This window comes from Natrix helvetica (genome assembly GCF_964273705.1).
Source record: "Natrix helvetica genome assembly, chromosome: 2".
Classification (NCBI taxonomy): Eukaryota; Metazoa; Chordata; class Lepidosauria; order Squamata; family Natricidae; genus Natrix; species Natrix helvetica.
In genome coordinates, this window is record NC_138552.1 from 184297983 (window position 1) to 184312578 (window position 14596).

Here is a 14596-nt window from a genome sequence, read left to right on the forward strand (position 1 = left end):
CTACAGCTCCCTGTCCCATCACTGGATGGTTCCGCCCCTTGCCCTCCCCTCCGAGTCACTCCTCGCCTGGCGTGAGAAGGTAAAGATGATGGCGGGGGATGGAGAAGCTTCCGGGGATGATTCTCCGGTGCCTCACTCTTGCTGGATCTTCTTTCGGCCCTTGTTGGTGCTGGGTGTGCCTCGGTCGCTTGGGGAGATGCACAACCTGCTCTCTTCCCCAAGACACTGGCCATTGAGATGCATACTTATATATTGTAAAACACTCATCAATCATAATAAATATGGCACTTGGTGTAACTCGCTGGGTAGGGAAGTCTAAAAGGACCCCTACCCAAAAAAAAACTTTTGGGGGAGCTGCTCACCATGCCTCAGATGTGAAGGCGCACACTAGACGTGAGCTTTTAGGCTGCTTTCAAGGAGATGTCATTGTATTCTACATCCATCATTGTACTGTATTTTTCGGAGTATAAGACGCACCTTTCTCCCCCTCCTAAAAGAGCGCGGAAATGTTGATGCATCTTATACACTGAATACAGCCATTTGGGGGGGAGCACAACCCCACATCCCATTTTTGTGAAAAACAGCCCTTTTTTTGCAAAAATTGAGGCATTTGTGCCTTTCCCCAGCCCCCAGCAGCACTCTGCAGGTTTCAGCAGGGCTGGGGGAAGGCAAAAAAAGCCTTCATTTTTGCGAAAAAAGGCCCATTTCCCACCTGCTGTTCACAAAAACGAGGGCACTTTTGCCTTTCCCCAGCCCTGCTGAAGCCTGCAGAGTGCTCCTGGGGACCTGGGAGGACAAAAACTTTTTTTCTTTCTTATCTCTTTGAAATCTCAGTTCGTCTTATACAACAGTGACTCTTATAGTCTGAAAAATATGGTAACTTTCATTTATAAGAAGTAACCTACTCTGTGAATTCCCAGCTGGGTTTAGAGGGAACTTCCTGACTTCCAATAAAGGGATATTTTCATCCATTCAAATCCTTCTGCCAAAATGGGACTGAAAAAGAAATAAACTAAACTAAATGACTTAACCCAAAACATTCCTTGGTAAAAATCAGACCCAGAAAAGATTGGGGAGGAACGTCAGGCTTTAACAAACCTATGAAATGAATCATTTCTTGTAACTGTAAAGAGCAACTAAATCAAAACTTCACCTAATAGTTAGTCTAAAAATGTGAATAGACTATTACCAGGTCAAGTTTGGGTGAGAAATAAGATTATTTTAATCTCTTGCTTCTACCTTGTTTCCCCAAAAATAAGGCAGGGTCTTATTTTCTTTTGACATCCACCCCCAAATAAGTGTTTAGCCTTATTTTTGGGAAAGTCTTATTATTTTTGAGGTGCAGGAAGCCCCTTAACCTCGATCCATGGTCCACGGATTAGCTGATCCAGAGAGGGCGTGAAGTTTTGTCTTTGTTTCTGGCATGCTCTTGCCAGCCCGCGTGTCATTGGGCCTGCTGCTCTTTTTGCGGATTCACTAAGAGAAGGGGTGTGGTAGCTAGGGTTTGTGGTAGCGGCCTCTGCGAGGCCATTCTTTGTGGATGGCAAGGGCACGTGGGGCATGTTCCCCCCTTTCTCCCCCAAGAAATGGCGGGGACTGGCTGCAAATGCAGTTAAATGTTTTAGGGGAGGGCTTATTTTGGGAAAGGGCTTATTTTGGCACATGCACTCAAAAGCCTGATTGGGCTTATTACCCAGGGAGGTCTTATTTTCGGGGAAACAGGTTATTTCTTGTTCATGAAAAGTTTACCTATTCATAGCTATATTGTGACATAGTTTATTCCCACCCCATTCGTTTTTTAACTTTTGGTGTAATGTTGTTTTATTATAAAACACAAGCCTAATCTGCAAAGTCCCTTGAAATGAATGGGAGGTGGAAAAACTGCTTTTTGGAAAACTCCTATTGTTTCAAAAGCATTTGCTCAACAATGTTTGAAGTCTTACAGCTCATAAACAATGAGGCTGGTGCTATCTGAGCTTGGTTTTCTTACAGATATTTTATTACCCAAACTAGGTAACATCATTAGCGTTGCTAAGGACTGGGGTTTGTTCTCAGTTTATATTCCTAGTGTCAATGTTGGTGGGTGTTGTCTTGGAGATTCTTTGGTTGGGTTGTTTACTACCGTTGGCTTTTTTGGCAGTTCCTTGATTGGGGTATTGTTTATTTTTTGATTGTTGGTTGGATGTTAATCCTTGAGTTAATCTGTGCTCATCTGAGTGCGGACTGCTGGTGATCCCCATATTTCAACCCTGATCTACAAATAATTCTCCTTTAGAGGCTTATATTTTTTTATTTCAAATTCAAATCTATTGTAGAAAAGTATTGTTGGCTTGGAATTAAGATATCTTGATAGATAGATAAGATAGATAGATAGATAGATAGATAGATAGATAGATAGATAGATAGATAGATAGATAGATAGATGATAGATAGATAGATAGATGATAGATAGATAGATGATAGATAGATGATAGATAGATAGATAGATGATAGATAGATAGATAGATGATAGATAGATAGATAGATAGATAGATAGATGATAGATAGATAGATAGATAGATGATAGATAGATAGATAGATAGATAGATAGATAGATAGATAGATAGATAGATAGATAGATGATAGATAGATAGTTAAGGTTCCCCTCACACATATATACTAGTCATTTCCGACTCTAGGGGGCAGTGCTCATCTCTGTTTCAAAGCCGAAGAGCCAGCACAATCTGAAAACATTTCCGTGGTCATGTGTCTGGCATGACTAAACCTCACAGGCGCACGAAATGCTGTTACCTTCCCACCAAAGGTGGTTCCTATTTTTCTACTTGCATTTTTACATACTGTTGAACTGCTAGGTTGGCAGAAGCTGGGACAAGTAATGGGAGCTCACTCTGTTATGCAGTACTAATAATTCAAACTGGTGAACTGCCAACCTTTCTGATCGACAAGCTCAGTGTCTTAGCCACTGAGTCACCACGTCCCTAGATAGATAGATGATAGATAGATGATAGATAGATGATAGATAGATAGATAGATAGATAGATAGATAGATAGATGATAGATAGATAGATAGATACGTTATGTATACAGTATATAAACATATTTCTTGAAATATACGATCTTGATCATACCTTTCTTCATCTTTAAAACTGTTGTTAAAATGACCTGGTTTTCCCCTCTGACAATAATCTTTGAAATAACAGTTTAAAGCACTTCAAGGAAGAGGAGAATGATCAGATGGTTGCTGCCCTCTAGTGGGTTATTCTGAAACAGATAAAAATAAAATCACACAAAATAATTATTTATTGGAAGTACATTTCTTGTATCTTCTTTTTTTCTACATGATTTTTTTTTCTTTCTGCCTTGCATATATGGGTTTCACCTAGCATAGAATTCCTTATCATGATAGTTGAGACATAGTATATAATGTCTCTGACTTACAACTGGTCATTTAGTGACTGTTTAAAGTTACAAAGGACCTTGAAAAAGCTCCCTACAATCTAGATTTGATGTGCCGACACCCATGTTCTCCCCCAATATGGCTGTTCTCCTAGGCGCTGCTTGGAGTGTCCAAGCATGGGTTAACTTCAGCTTGCTGCCCAAGGACTGAGTTTAAAGAAATAGTTTTTCGACATTCTTCTGGACTTCACCTCCTCGTTTTTCAAACTGACCTCCAAAGGGAGCAGGAGGCGTGGCTACACTAAAGATTTAAACTCAGTCCTTGGGCAGCAAGCTGAAGTTAACTCATGCTTGGACACTCCCACAGCGCCTAGACAACGACCATTCAGGTAAGCAAACGGTCATTTTCAGTGGCCTACAGCCATATGGCTGTGATTTAACCTCTTTGGAAATGCAGAGAGGAGCCAGGGGGTCTTCCTGTCAACACTCTTAGCTCTGATGAGAGATTCTGCACAGATGCAAATCCATATCTGTAAATGCACAGATAATCCGCTCAATGAATCACAGCAACCTTTCCTTCTTATTGCCATTCTCTTGGTAACTCATTCACAAGAAAATTATTTCCTTTATCATGGTTTAGATATTTTCAAAACACCCATAACCCGCACAGATTTGTCTTGATTCTCTGTAATATTCTCACAGTAATACTTTTCCTGGGATTAATTTTGCAAACATTTACTTTGCTTTAATATACCTCAAAGCTGGGAAGCATTTGAGATACCAAATCCACTTCACGGGAGGTTCTCAAAAGTGTTCCTCTCTCTCCTTTGAAAAAACCTTTCTGTGAGCTCTCTGTATCGCCCAGACAAGATGTATGTTCCAGCAAAGAGGGAAGGAATGAAAAGCATGAGAATGAGAACCAGTTTGGTCTACCGGTTAAAGCAACAGGATAGAAAGCAGGAGGCTGTGAGTTCAAGTCCTGCTTTATCCATGAAAGCCAGCTGCTAGGTGACATTGGGCCCGGTACTCTCTCAGCCCGACCCATCTCACAGGTTGTTGTGGAGAAATATCGTAGGAGAAGAAAGGGATATGGATATGGTGTGGCCTTGAGTTATTTGTAAAAATAATAAAGGCAGGATTTAAATAAATAAATAAACTGCAGGTTATCTCAAAATTCAAGAGATGGAAACTGCAGGCTGTTGAGCTTCTTAACTTTTGCTTACAGGTTGTTCTTATTCTTGAAGATTTTTTTAAAAAATTCTGTGAAATAGAAATCAGCAATGACAACAAATTTATGCATCTCTTTTAATTGATTCCCCCACACACATACCATAGTTATCCTTCATGATTCTCTTTTGAGGAGCAATACAATTCATAATAGTTTCCAATAAACTTTCCAATATTTCTTAATATCAGTTCTGTCGTGCACCCTATCCAGGATTTTTCTTTTTGCATGTTTTACATCTCTCACCTCATTTGAGTATTCTGAGTAGAATCCAGCATAAATTGACTATTGTGCATGTTTTAAGAAAGCTGTAATTTTTTTCTGTCAATATTACTGTTATCTTGTTACTTGTGGACTAAAGGAGATTGAAGACAATGTGCAAATCTCCCAATAATAGCACTGTTGTAGTTGATAAGACGCTGAGCTTGTCAATCAGAAAGGTCGCAGTTCGAATCCCTGGTGAGGTCCCATTACTTGTCCCAGCTTCTGCCAACCTAGCAGTTTGAAAGCATGAAAAAATGCAAGTAGAAAAATAGGAACCGTCTTTGGTGGAAAAGTAACAGCATTCCATGCGCCTTCAGTGTTTAGTCATGCCAGCCAACTGACCATGGAGACATCTTCGGACTGCGCTGGCTCTTCGGCTTTGAAATGGAGATGAGCACTGCCTTGTAGAGTCAGGAACGACTAGCACATATGTGCAAGGGGAACCTTTACCTTTAGTTGATAAGAATGTATAGCCTAAGCCTACATTGACGGATGTTTACCAGACTGATGCTGTCTGTTTCTTAGGTATTGAGTCTTTACCGATTGTTTTTGATGGTCATTTAGAAACAACAAAGAAGTTCCATTGTACTGCTTCTTTTCCTTTCATTTATACTTCAAAAAAAATGACATGCTTCCTGGTTCTTACTCCAAAGTAATTAGTCTTGTCAATTCCTTTGAAATACCATGGAATATTAGAAAGCAGCTTTCCAAAATAGTGTCAAAAAAGCATCAGGTAATATAACAATTCCAAATTTGCACTGATGAAGTTATCTAGTTGGGTAATGAAACTTCTGCAAACAAAACAGTCAAACTCAGACAGCATGAAGGAACTTTTAAGTTTCCAAATTTGGTGATCTTGATCTCCTTGGCAACGGCTCCTTGCTATTTCTTTTAAAGTTGAGGATCAAACATTTCTCTTGTGAGCCTATTCAATTAAGGATCTCTGTTTGTGTTTTGCAGATGCTACAATTGTGGTGGCTTCGATCATCATGCTAAGGAATGTATTCTACCTCCACAGCCAAAGAAGTGCCATTACTGTCAGAGCATCATGCACATGGTGGCAAACTGTCCGCTTAAAACTGTTCCACAGCAGCCCACAAGTTACCAGGGAAGATATGAAGCTGATACCCAGCCCTCCACATCAGCATTCCTGAGGGAAGGAGGGGGAGGAGCCTATGGCTACACTTCTCCATCCTATTCTCTGGAAGGAAGACCAGATATCTTACCGCCTTCAGGAAAGTCACCTCAAGAAGCTGCTTCAAGTAAGTTTTCTCCGTCACCTGAAGAGCAAAGCCGGAAGGGACCGTCAGTTCAAAAAAGAAAAAAGACTTAAAAAGCTTTGTCACCACCTTTCATTACCTCTTGGGACGTCTACCTCATTCAAGCACAAGGAGAATTAATCTTATGTATTATCCTGCAACAAACCTCATATTTCAACTACAGTTGTGGACCAGAGGTCTTTTTAAAACATAAAACCAAAGGAAACCAGTCACTCCAAGTGAATTTCAGATGAGTTTAATGGCCAATGAGTTTCTAAGCAGTTTGGGCATCAGGATCTCATATGATTTTTAAACTTAGCCTAAATTATTGTTGGGCATATGTTCTTTGCGTCTTTCCCTCTTTTCCAGAACAGCCCTGTAGAATTATGGAAGATTATGCTTCCTTAGCTGCTTGATGTGGTTTATCTTAACCATGTCTTGTTTGGGGGGAGAGGGGGAGAACAGTCATGGTATTTGTTAATTCTAAACAGCAATTAATAAGAAATGGAAGTGTTTTTTTTTAATTTCTTCACAGTCATCCAAGGGCTGGGAAGCAGCACATATAGCCACTGTGCACAGAAACTCATTCCTGTCACAATAAACCATCTGATATTTTGATGTACAGACTAGCCCATTGCCTAAATGTATACATTAAATACTATGTTGCTTGAATTCACGGAAAAGTAATAGTTTGAGTTTTGAATGGATTTTTTTCCCCTTTAATGTTGCCTTTTTTAATTGTAAAAGAGAAAGAAGGGGAGGGAAAGAATTGTAACCATACTTTCCTGAGTATAGAGTCACCATTACTACGGTACTGAATAGATCAATACATCCTTGTAGAATTCGGGAAAATTGTAATTCCCTCTGTGGAAAAGATGGGAGGATGGAAGTTTTTAGTCCTTCGCTTGAAAGGGTCATGCCTTGGTTTAAAGATGCCTCACAATTGCCACAAAGTTTTAAAGAATTAAAGGCGCTTTCTCCGTTTCCCCTGCCTTCCCTTTAAACAATGAATGTGATATCTGAAATACTGTATCAACTCAATAAGACTTATATACAGGGTAGGTGATTGTATGGGAGAATGTAGATGTTAAAATAATGGTTTAAAGTGATATTGAAATGCCATTTGGACTCCCCTTTTGCAAACCTTGATTGGACTCATCTTATGCAAATCTTGAGGATTATGAAAGCGATGGTGGTGGCAGCAGTAACATCTTCCAGCCAGTTCAGTGTTCATGTCACTGGACAGATTCTATAGGTCTTTCTAAGAAATGGGTCTTGGCCTTTTAACTTCCCAAAGATCAATATTTGATATTTGCAGTGCAATCTTGTGTAAGATCTCACTGGCCTTAAGCTCAAGAAAAATTAGTGTATAGGATTGCAGTCTTAAACTTATTTAATTGCTATATTGTGTAACAGTAATTTCAGTCTGTGTACATGCTGAATTATTTAAAAGCCTACACAGTTGCCAAGGTGCTTAGAGTTTGGGGGATTGATTTTGGAAATGGAGATTAGAAAGCCAGTTAATTGGCAATACATTTGTCCTGTCCCACACATACATCACAAGGATTTGAAATCTTTATTGAGGTTTCGTCACCCCTGAATAGTATTCCCCAGGATTCACTTCACACAGGAACCAGTGCAAATGAGTTCAATTCTCAGCTGCTTGTCCGGTCACTCCTCCAACTTTCTTGGCCTGACGTCCTGCTCTTGTCCATCCCTTTCTGACTCATAGTCCCTTAGGTCTTCCAGACTTTCCTCAGAACCCCAATCTAAAGTTTGTGATGCCAGCTCTTCCTTGTTATCTGGACTAGCTTCTGAGGCTTCCATTATACTATCCCCCCCTCTCCCAGCATGGCCTGCCCTCCCCCCACCCCCGATCTCCATGGGCCAGTTTCCATGGGTCCCGGAGGTAGAACTAGCAGACCAGATAGGGGGTATGCATGGCCTCCCAGGATATGTCCTCAGGGCCATACTCCTTCCAGTTGATTAGGTACTGCAACCAGTTCTGACGCCATCTAGAGTCTACCATACAGGCCTCCTCGTACTTCACTGGTCCTCTCTGAAGTTCCTGGAACCGGATCATCCTTGTTGTCCAAAGTGGATTTTGCACCATCCATTGCAATATTATTTGATCAGGATCAAACTGTCACAATTTTGCCACTCTCCCAGGAATGAGCTAAAATCAATTTCTTACCCATTTCACCAATTTTGGAGCAGCTGCTGCTGTTGATATTTTCAAAGGACACATGAACCAAGTGGTAATTAAGTCCTATGGGCCATTGCTTCTTTCTTTTAAAATTAATCTTTGAAGAAATACTTTACCTCATTTATTTGGCAAATTAATGTAAAAGCAAATATAAGTAAAGAAGATCCGATTTCATAATAGAGTTTGAACCAAAATCTTCAGATTTTCTTCGATTAAGTCAGGGGTGTCCAACATTTTGGCTTGCCTGGGCTGCATTTGAGTGAAGAGGAATTGTCTTTGGCCCCATATAAAATAGATAGCTTAGTTAATGTATATAAATCACATAAGAATGTGAAAAGTTTACAATTCTGTGGGGCCGTGTTACTTGCTCTCCAGGGCTGCATGTGGCCTGTGGGCCATCGATTGGGCATGCCTAAGTTAAGTCATTGAGAATCTCAGTTTGTTTTTGGTAGGCTCTGCTCAATCTGAGAAAACATTATTACCCACAGGAAAAAAAAACCTCTCTAAATATTGTTGATCATACTGCTGTCACCACTGTCCCTCTTTCCTTCAGGAAAATGACTCCGTGGCCTAAAGTTTGGCCTAACTCTGATGATGGAAATTTGCTTGGAACCCATGGCAATGCTGGAGGAAAGGAAGAATCTGGGTTGTTTATACTGACGTTTTCAGTGAACTTCAGTGCAAAATGGGGGGTTTTGGTTTTGGGGGGTTTTGTTTTGTTTTTGTTTTGACCATACTGAATGTGATGTATGTATAGAGAACTACCTCCTTGCCTTATGCAAGGATTGTAAACTTATTTAAGTTATGTAGACAAATCGAAGTGGCATTGCCTAATCTTTTAGTAGGTATAATAACTGGGTTATAAAACAGCAACAATGGCAAGGGTAAAGGTCACTTTGAAAATATAAACCAAAGTTTATTGACCTTTTTTTTTTTGAGAGTAATATGGAAATGATGGATTTGAAAACTGGCCATTCTCTGTTTAGCTACTTTAAAATTCCAGAACTACTTTTTTTTTTTTTTGAGTAAAATTAGTAATTCCAGCAGCCACAGACTGAATTGCTAAGAGAGCCTAGCAGACCTATCTTATTATTAAAAGTTTACATTTTATTTTTGTATATTGGAGGATGGTCACTATTGCAAAATATCCTTCTCAGGACAAAGAACCTTGCTCAGGGAAAATGGTATGTAATTATTATTTTTCTTTTACAGATTGCTTGCTTGTTCAGAACAAACAAAAAATGCTTTGATACTGCTTTGTACTGTGCTATTATATACATATTATGTGCTAATGATAATAACTACCTCTGTTTAATAATGAGTTTCTTACGACTCAGATATCAACTTTTTGCATAATATTTCCCATGTACTGAAGTGAACACATTGCAAGCATGGCTGATCTTCAGGGTTGGGGCAGGGCAATGTCTCCCCGTTCCTGAATTTGTAAGCCACATTGTTAATATAAGGAAGAATATAAGTATTTCTGTTTACAGCAAACAACTACCTCATACTTACCACAGAAGCAATACCTACGTGTTGCTCTGGCCTTAAATGTGGCTTTTGATTCTATGGTACATACCTCTACTTTAAAAGAAAAAAAATGCTTGTGCAACATATACATATTACAGTGATATTTAGTTTTGAAAATGATGCATCTGTTTGAAATGATATGAGAGTCTCTCTTGAAATTTAACTTTTTCTACCTGGTTGACGGAGAAAGAGGTGCTGTTGATATACCAGTAGGAATTCCCTCCCCTCCCCCCCCCCAAAGAAAGAACCAACATGTGGGAATTAACTAATTATCTCATTATTCCTGGATGGCAAGAGAATTGTTAGTTTTTTCCCTGGCTCTCTGTTTATAAGAAATAATTATCTGCTGAAAATAAATAATAAGCAGTTCTGTAACAACCTAGCAGACTGCTAGTGAGAGCGATACTATATTTATCCCATAATTATCCCATTTCAGTATGTTTGCCAGTTTGTAAGGAACATAGAGTAACCATATTGTTCCAAAATAATGCACTCCTGGGTTTCATTGCTTTGATAATGGGCTGACTCCAGCAAGAATTGGCTGCCCAGCCCTGGGTTTTTGTCTGGCCTAAATAATCCTATGGCCCAAATCAGGCAATCTCAGAGCAGAAAAACCTTTGGGTTTCAGCATGCCTCCCTCATTCCCTCCTCGCCTCTGTCTGCAGACCCAGACGCAAGAGAAGATGAGTGTGATTTGTTAAATCGTGCTTCCCATTGACATCTGAACCAGGTTTAAACATAGCTTGTGAAACAAGATCCAGTTCCAACTGGTGAACAGCAATTAGACGGCAGTCTTGTATGATATCCGAATAAGGAGACTGAGTTAATAAATCACAGTCGCCGTTCCATTGGCTGAAAAAGCTGCAACTATTCCTGGCCACCCTATATGTGATGTGAACAGGGAAGCATGATCTGTGCACGGAAGCCTCCCATCAAGGTAGAGAAAGGTGGTCAAGGAGAGAGCCCAAGAGGAGTGCTTGAAGAAACCTCTCTTTCTCACCTCTTTGCCCTCAGAGTCATAGTGAAGTTTACAGCTAAATGGCCAAAATTCCCGAAACACTGAGCACACCCCTTCTTTCTCCCCTCAGGTGTAACAGCACAAGGTATAACTTCAGTCAGTTTTACCAAGCTTTGGCTTAAGGACCTGCAAGCTTTAAGGCATTTGCTTTGTTCTTTAACTTGCCGTCCCTCAAAGCACAAGTGCAAAATCCTACGTATTTGGCCCCACCCACTTTGAGCATCACTAAACAAATGCTAGCAGTATGTGCGCAAATCCAGTTTGCACTTTTTAGCCCACAGTATAAAGACATAATAGCCAAGTAGACCAATACTTAACTCTGTAAAAGTTTACTAAGTGGATAAGAAAAAATGAATGAAAATACATGAGCACAATTCATGCTTGAATGATAGATGCCAATACCTTTAAAGCTTTTAAGATTTACAATTTTACTACAAAATTAAAATATTTTATTTTAAATCGCCTTGTTTAGGAATCACTGTCGCTTTCAACAGCATCCTGAACTCTTGTTGGCATCAAGCTTTATGAACCTTTTTTGAACTTTCTAATGTGACTAAGCCAAAACTTGAAACAGAAAGTCTGTCATATGGGTTGCAATGGGACTCTCACTTGCACAAATGTTTTCTGTCTCCTTGCCCTAGAATTGAGGCCCGTGTGCTCCAGAACTGGTCTCATATAGTGAAATCAGTAGGAGCTGTGCACACTTTACTAGCAACTTTAAAAAAAAAAACTCAGAGGGAAAAGATAAGAGGACAATTACTTAGGTGCTGTTTGATTGTACGATTAGCTCTGTAAGGATGTGATTCTTTTGCTAAATACAGGCTACTCAGTTAAAAAGATCTTAATTTGTCTTAGTACTATCCCAAAGTTACTTTCTTTGTGTAATTTTGTGGATAGAGACTAATAAAAGTGCTATAGGCCTGGTGACTTTTGTATGAAAAAAATATAAAGGGGAAAGATCTCATTAAGTCTTAAACTAATTTAAATTAATTTATCTGTGAGAAATGTTTATCAGAAAGAATATATGTGTGTTTTTCTTTCCCTTTAGTTATGATGGAAATGAATGTCGTTGCGAAAATGTGTGCCGATGCGCAGGATTTAATTTTGCTAGATGTCTTTAATGAGATTTGATGACGTTGTCTGTGGTCGCTTTTAAAGACTTGTTAAATGTATCTTGTTCTGTTTTATATCATCGGCCTTTTGAATACAGGCTAGTAGTATTATTCTGCCATCATGATTGGTTGGCAACAAGATGCTGACAAAGGGAGCTTCAACAATTTTTCACAATACCATGCATCAGGCCAAAGAAGTTGGAAATAAGCAATGTATGAATATAAATTCAGTCCTCTGATGCAGATGGTTCAGATCCCTGATTCTGCCATCCCTGTACTGTGGTTGAGCAAATTCAGGGTTTTAATGGGTGTATTAATCTAAGCTCCATTTTCAGCCTCAATAGTTCCTGACTAAATATTTGTATCTCAGGAAGGAAGCATCAAGCTTCTTTCCCAAGCACACAGCTTGCTCAAGTGAAGATCAAATGCAACATCCATCACAAAATGAGAAAGAAAATGAGAATGAAATTAAATATAATAAGAGTTAGGACACTTGCTCTAAACCAAGGCTCGGCAAACCTTAAACACTCAAAGAGCCAGAAAGGTCCTAACCAGAAGCCCCTCATTCAATTCTGGAGCTGACTGGAAGTCCGGTTCCCCCACCATAGAGTCTCCTCCTAGTGCGGCATCCTCTTTCCTGTTCTAATGAAAGCCCTATCAATTGTGGAGCTCACCAGTGACAGGAAGCCACAGCAGAGGGATAAAAGAGCCACATGTGGCTCCAGAGCCGCAGGTTGCTGACCCCTGCTCTAAACTATTGCTAACCTACAGTGGCAAACTAAGAAAAATAATTACAATAGCGACTACCTCTTTCAGTTTCCTACTTCTTAACAATATGGCTGACAAGTATTATCAGATTGACTTGAATATGTGTATTACCCTAGTGAATGAATTAAATAACCAGAGACCAAAGTGAACACAATACCTGTGTGTCCTGAATATTGTCTTTTTATCTAGTGTTTTAAACCTGTCCTACATAGAATATAGATTACCTCATGGTCCATTTTTAATTCATTATGTTGTTTACATATAATAAAAACAAGTCATTTGAATTTTGGGATCTTTTGAAAGAGAAGACAGTGTGATAAGAGGGTTGGGAAAGATCATGTTTCCACCTGTTTACTGTCTCCTGTCTTGTTGGAACAAAGCACTGATTGTCTTTCTATATATCCTGTATTTTATACCTTCATTTAATGCCTATTGCTGAATGTTTATTTCTATCAATCATCCATTTGTGACTGAGGTTTAAAAGGATTATGTGATGAAAAATAAAACATAACATTGGCATTTACCAACAGTTTCTGAGAGTTTAAGTATATGCTGGGTGGGAAAACATTGGCCACAGCCCTAAATGATTTCTGTACCATTTACAAATCATTCATTGGCATGAATTCTTCATGTTTGAAATTGAATACGATGCTCACCTTTTAATGTTTTCAATAAATTTACAATAGCTAAAGTCCTATTTTATTCAACTTTTATTGTAATTATTTTTCTTATGTTATACATTGCTCAGGTAACATTGTTAAGCAAGAGGAAAAGATCCACTGAGATTATAGTGCCAATTCCACCAAGAATGAACCCAAGGAAAGTTGGCTAGCGAGCCTTATTGCTGTATACAGTCTATGTACATGCTGCTTAGATAAAACTTTTGTTATTAAAATACAACAAATTACAAGGTGGATGGTTGTTTTTATGGCATCCAAATTAATCCAGTAAATCACCGCCAGTTGGATTTGTACTTGATTGACAACGTACTCAACGAGTAGTCCTTAATGGTATTACATCCACATGGAGAGAAGTAAGCAGTGGGGTACCACAAGACTTTGTTTTAGGCCCAGTACTCATCAATACCTTCAAAAATGATTTAGATGAAGGAATAGAAGGGGAATTCATCAAATTTGCAGATGACACTAAACTGGCAGGAATAGCCAACATCCCAGAAGACAAGCTCAGGATCCAAAAAAGATCTTGACAGACATGAACAATGGGCCCTATCCAATAAAATGAATTTTAATATGGAGAAAAGCAAAGTTTTACATTTAGGCAGAAATTATGAAAGGTATAAGTACAGATTAGGCAAGACATGGCACATAAACAGTAACTGTGAGAGGGACCTTGGAGTCCTAGTGGATGATCATTTGAATATGAGCCTGCAGTACGCAACAGCAACAAAGCTAATACAATCCTAGGTTGTATAAACACAGGAATAGAGTCAAGATCATGTGAAGTATTAGTACCGCTTTATAAAACCCTAGTAAGGCCACACCTGGAATACTGCAGCCAGTTTGGGTCACCATACTACAAAAAAGATGTTGAGACTTTGGAAAAAGTTCAGAGAAGAGAAACTAGCATCACAGGCCTGGAGACTAAAACATGAACAGCTGCAGGATTTAGGTTTGGCTAGTCTAAAGAAAAGAAAAATTAGGGGTGACATGATAGCACTATTCCAGTATTTGAGGGGATGTCACAAAGAAGAGTGGGGTGAAATTATTCTCCAAAGCACCAGAGGGCAGGACAAGAAAAATGTTTGGAAACTAATCAAAGAGAGAAGCAACCTGGAATTAAGAAGAAACTTGTAACAGT

General features: G+C 39.2%; 1 protein-coding gene across 10 annotated transcripts in view; it reads left to right on the forward strand.

Annotated features, from left to right (window-relative positions):
- Positions 1-14234, forward strand: part of LIN28B (lin-28 homolog B) — a 103921-nt gene extending 89687 nt beyond the window's left edge. For 7 of the 10 annotated variants that reach the window (XM_081940636.1, XM_081940641.1, XM_081940638.1 and 4 more), the window contains 2 exons: positions 5846-6147; positions 9477-10111. In XM_081940636.1, coding sequence (XP_081796762.1) covers positions 5846-6147; positions 9477-9706 — 532 coding nt within the window. In that variant the 3' untranslated portion in view covers positions 9707-10111. Of the gene's footprint in view, positions 1-5845; positions 10112-11370 lie in introns of those variants that run through there. The other 3 variants (XM_081940642.1, XM_081940637.1, XM_081940645.1) reach the window with 3 other exon arrangements.
- The last annotated feature ends 362 nt before the right edge of the window (positions 14235-14596 follow it).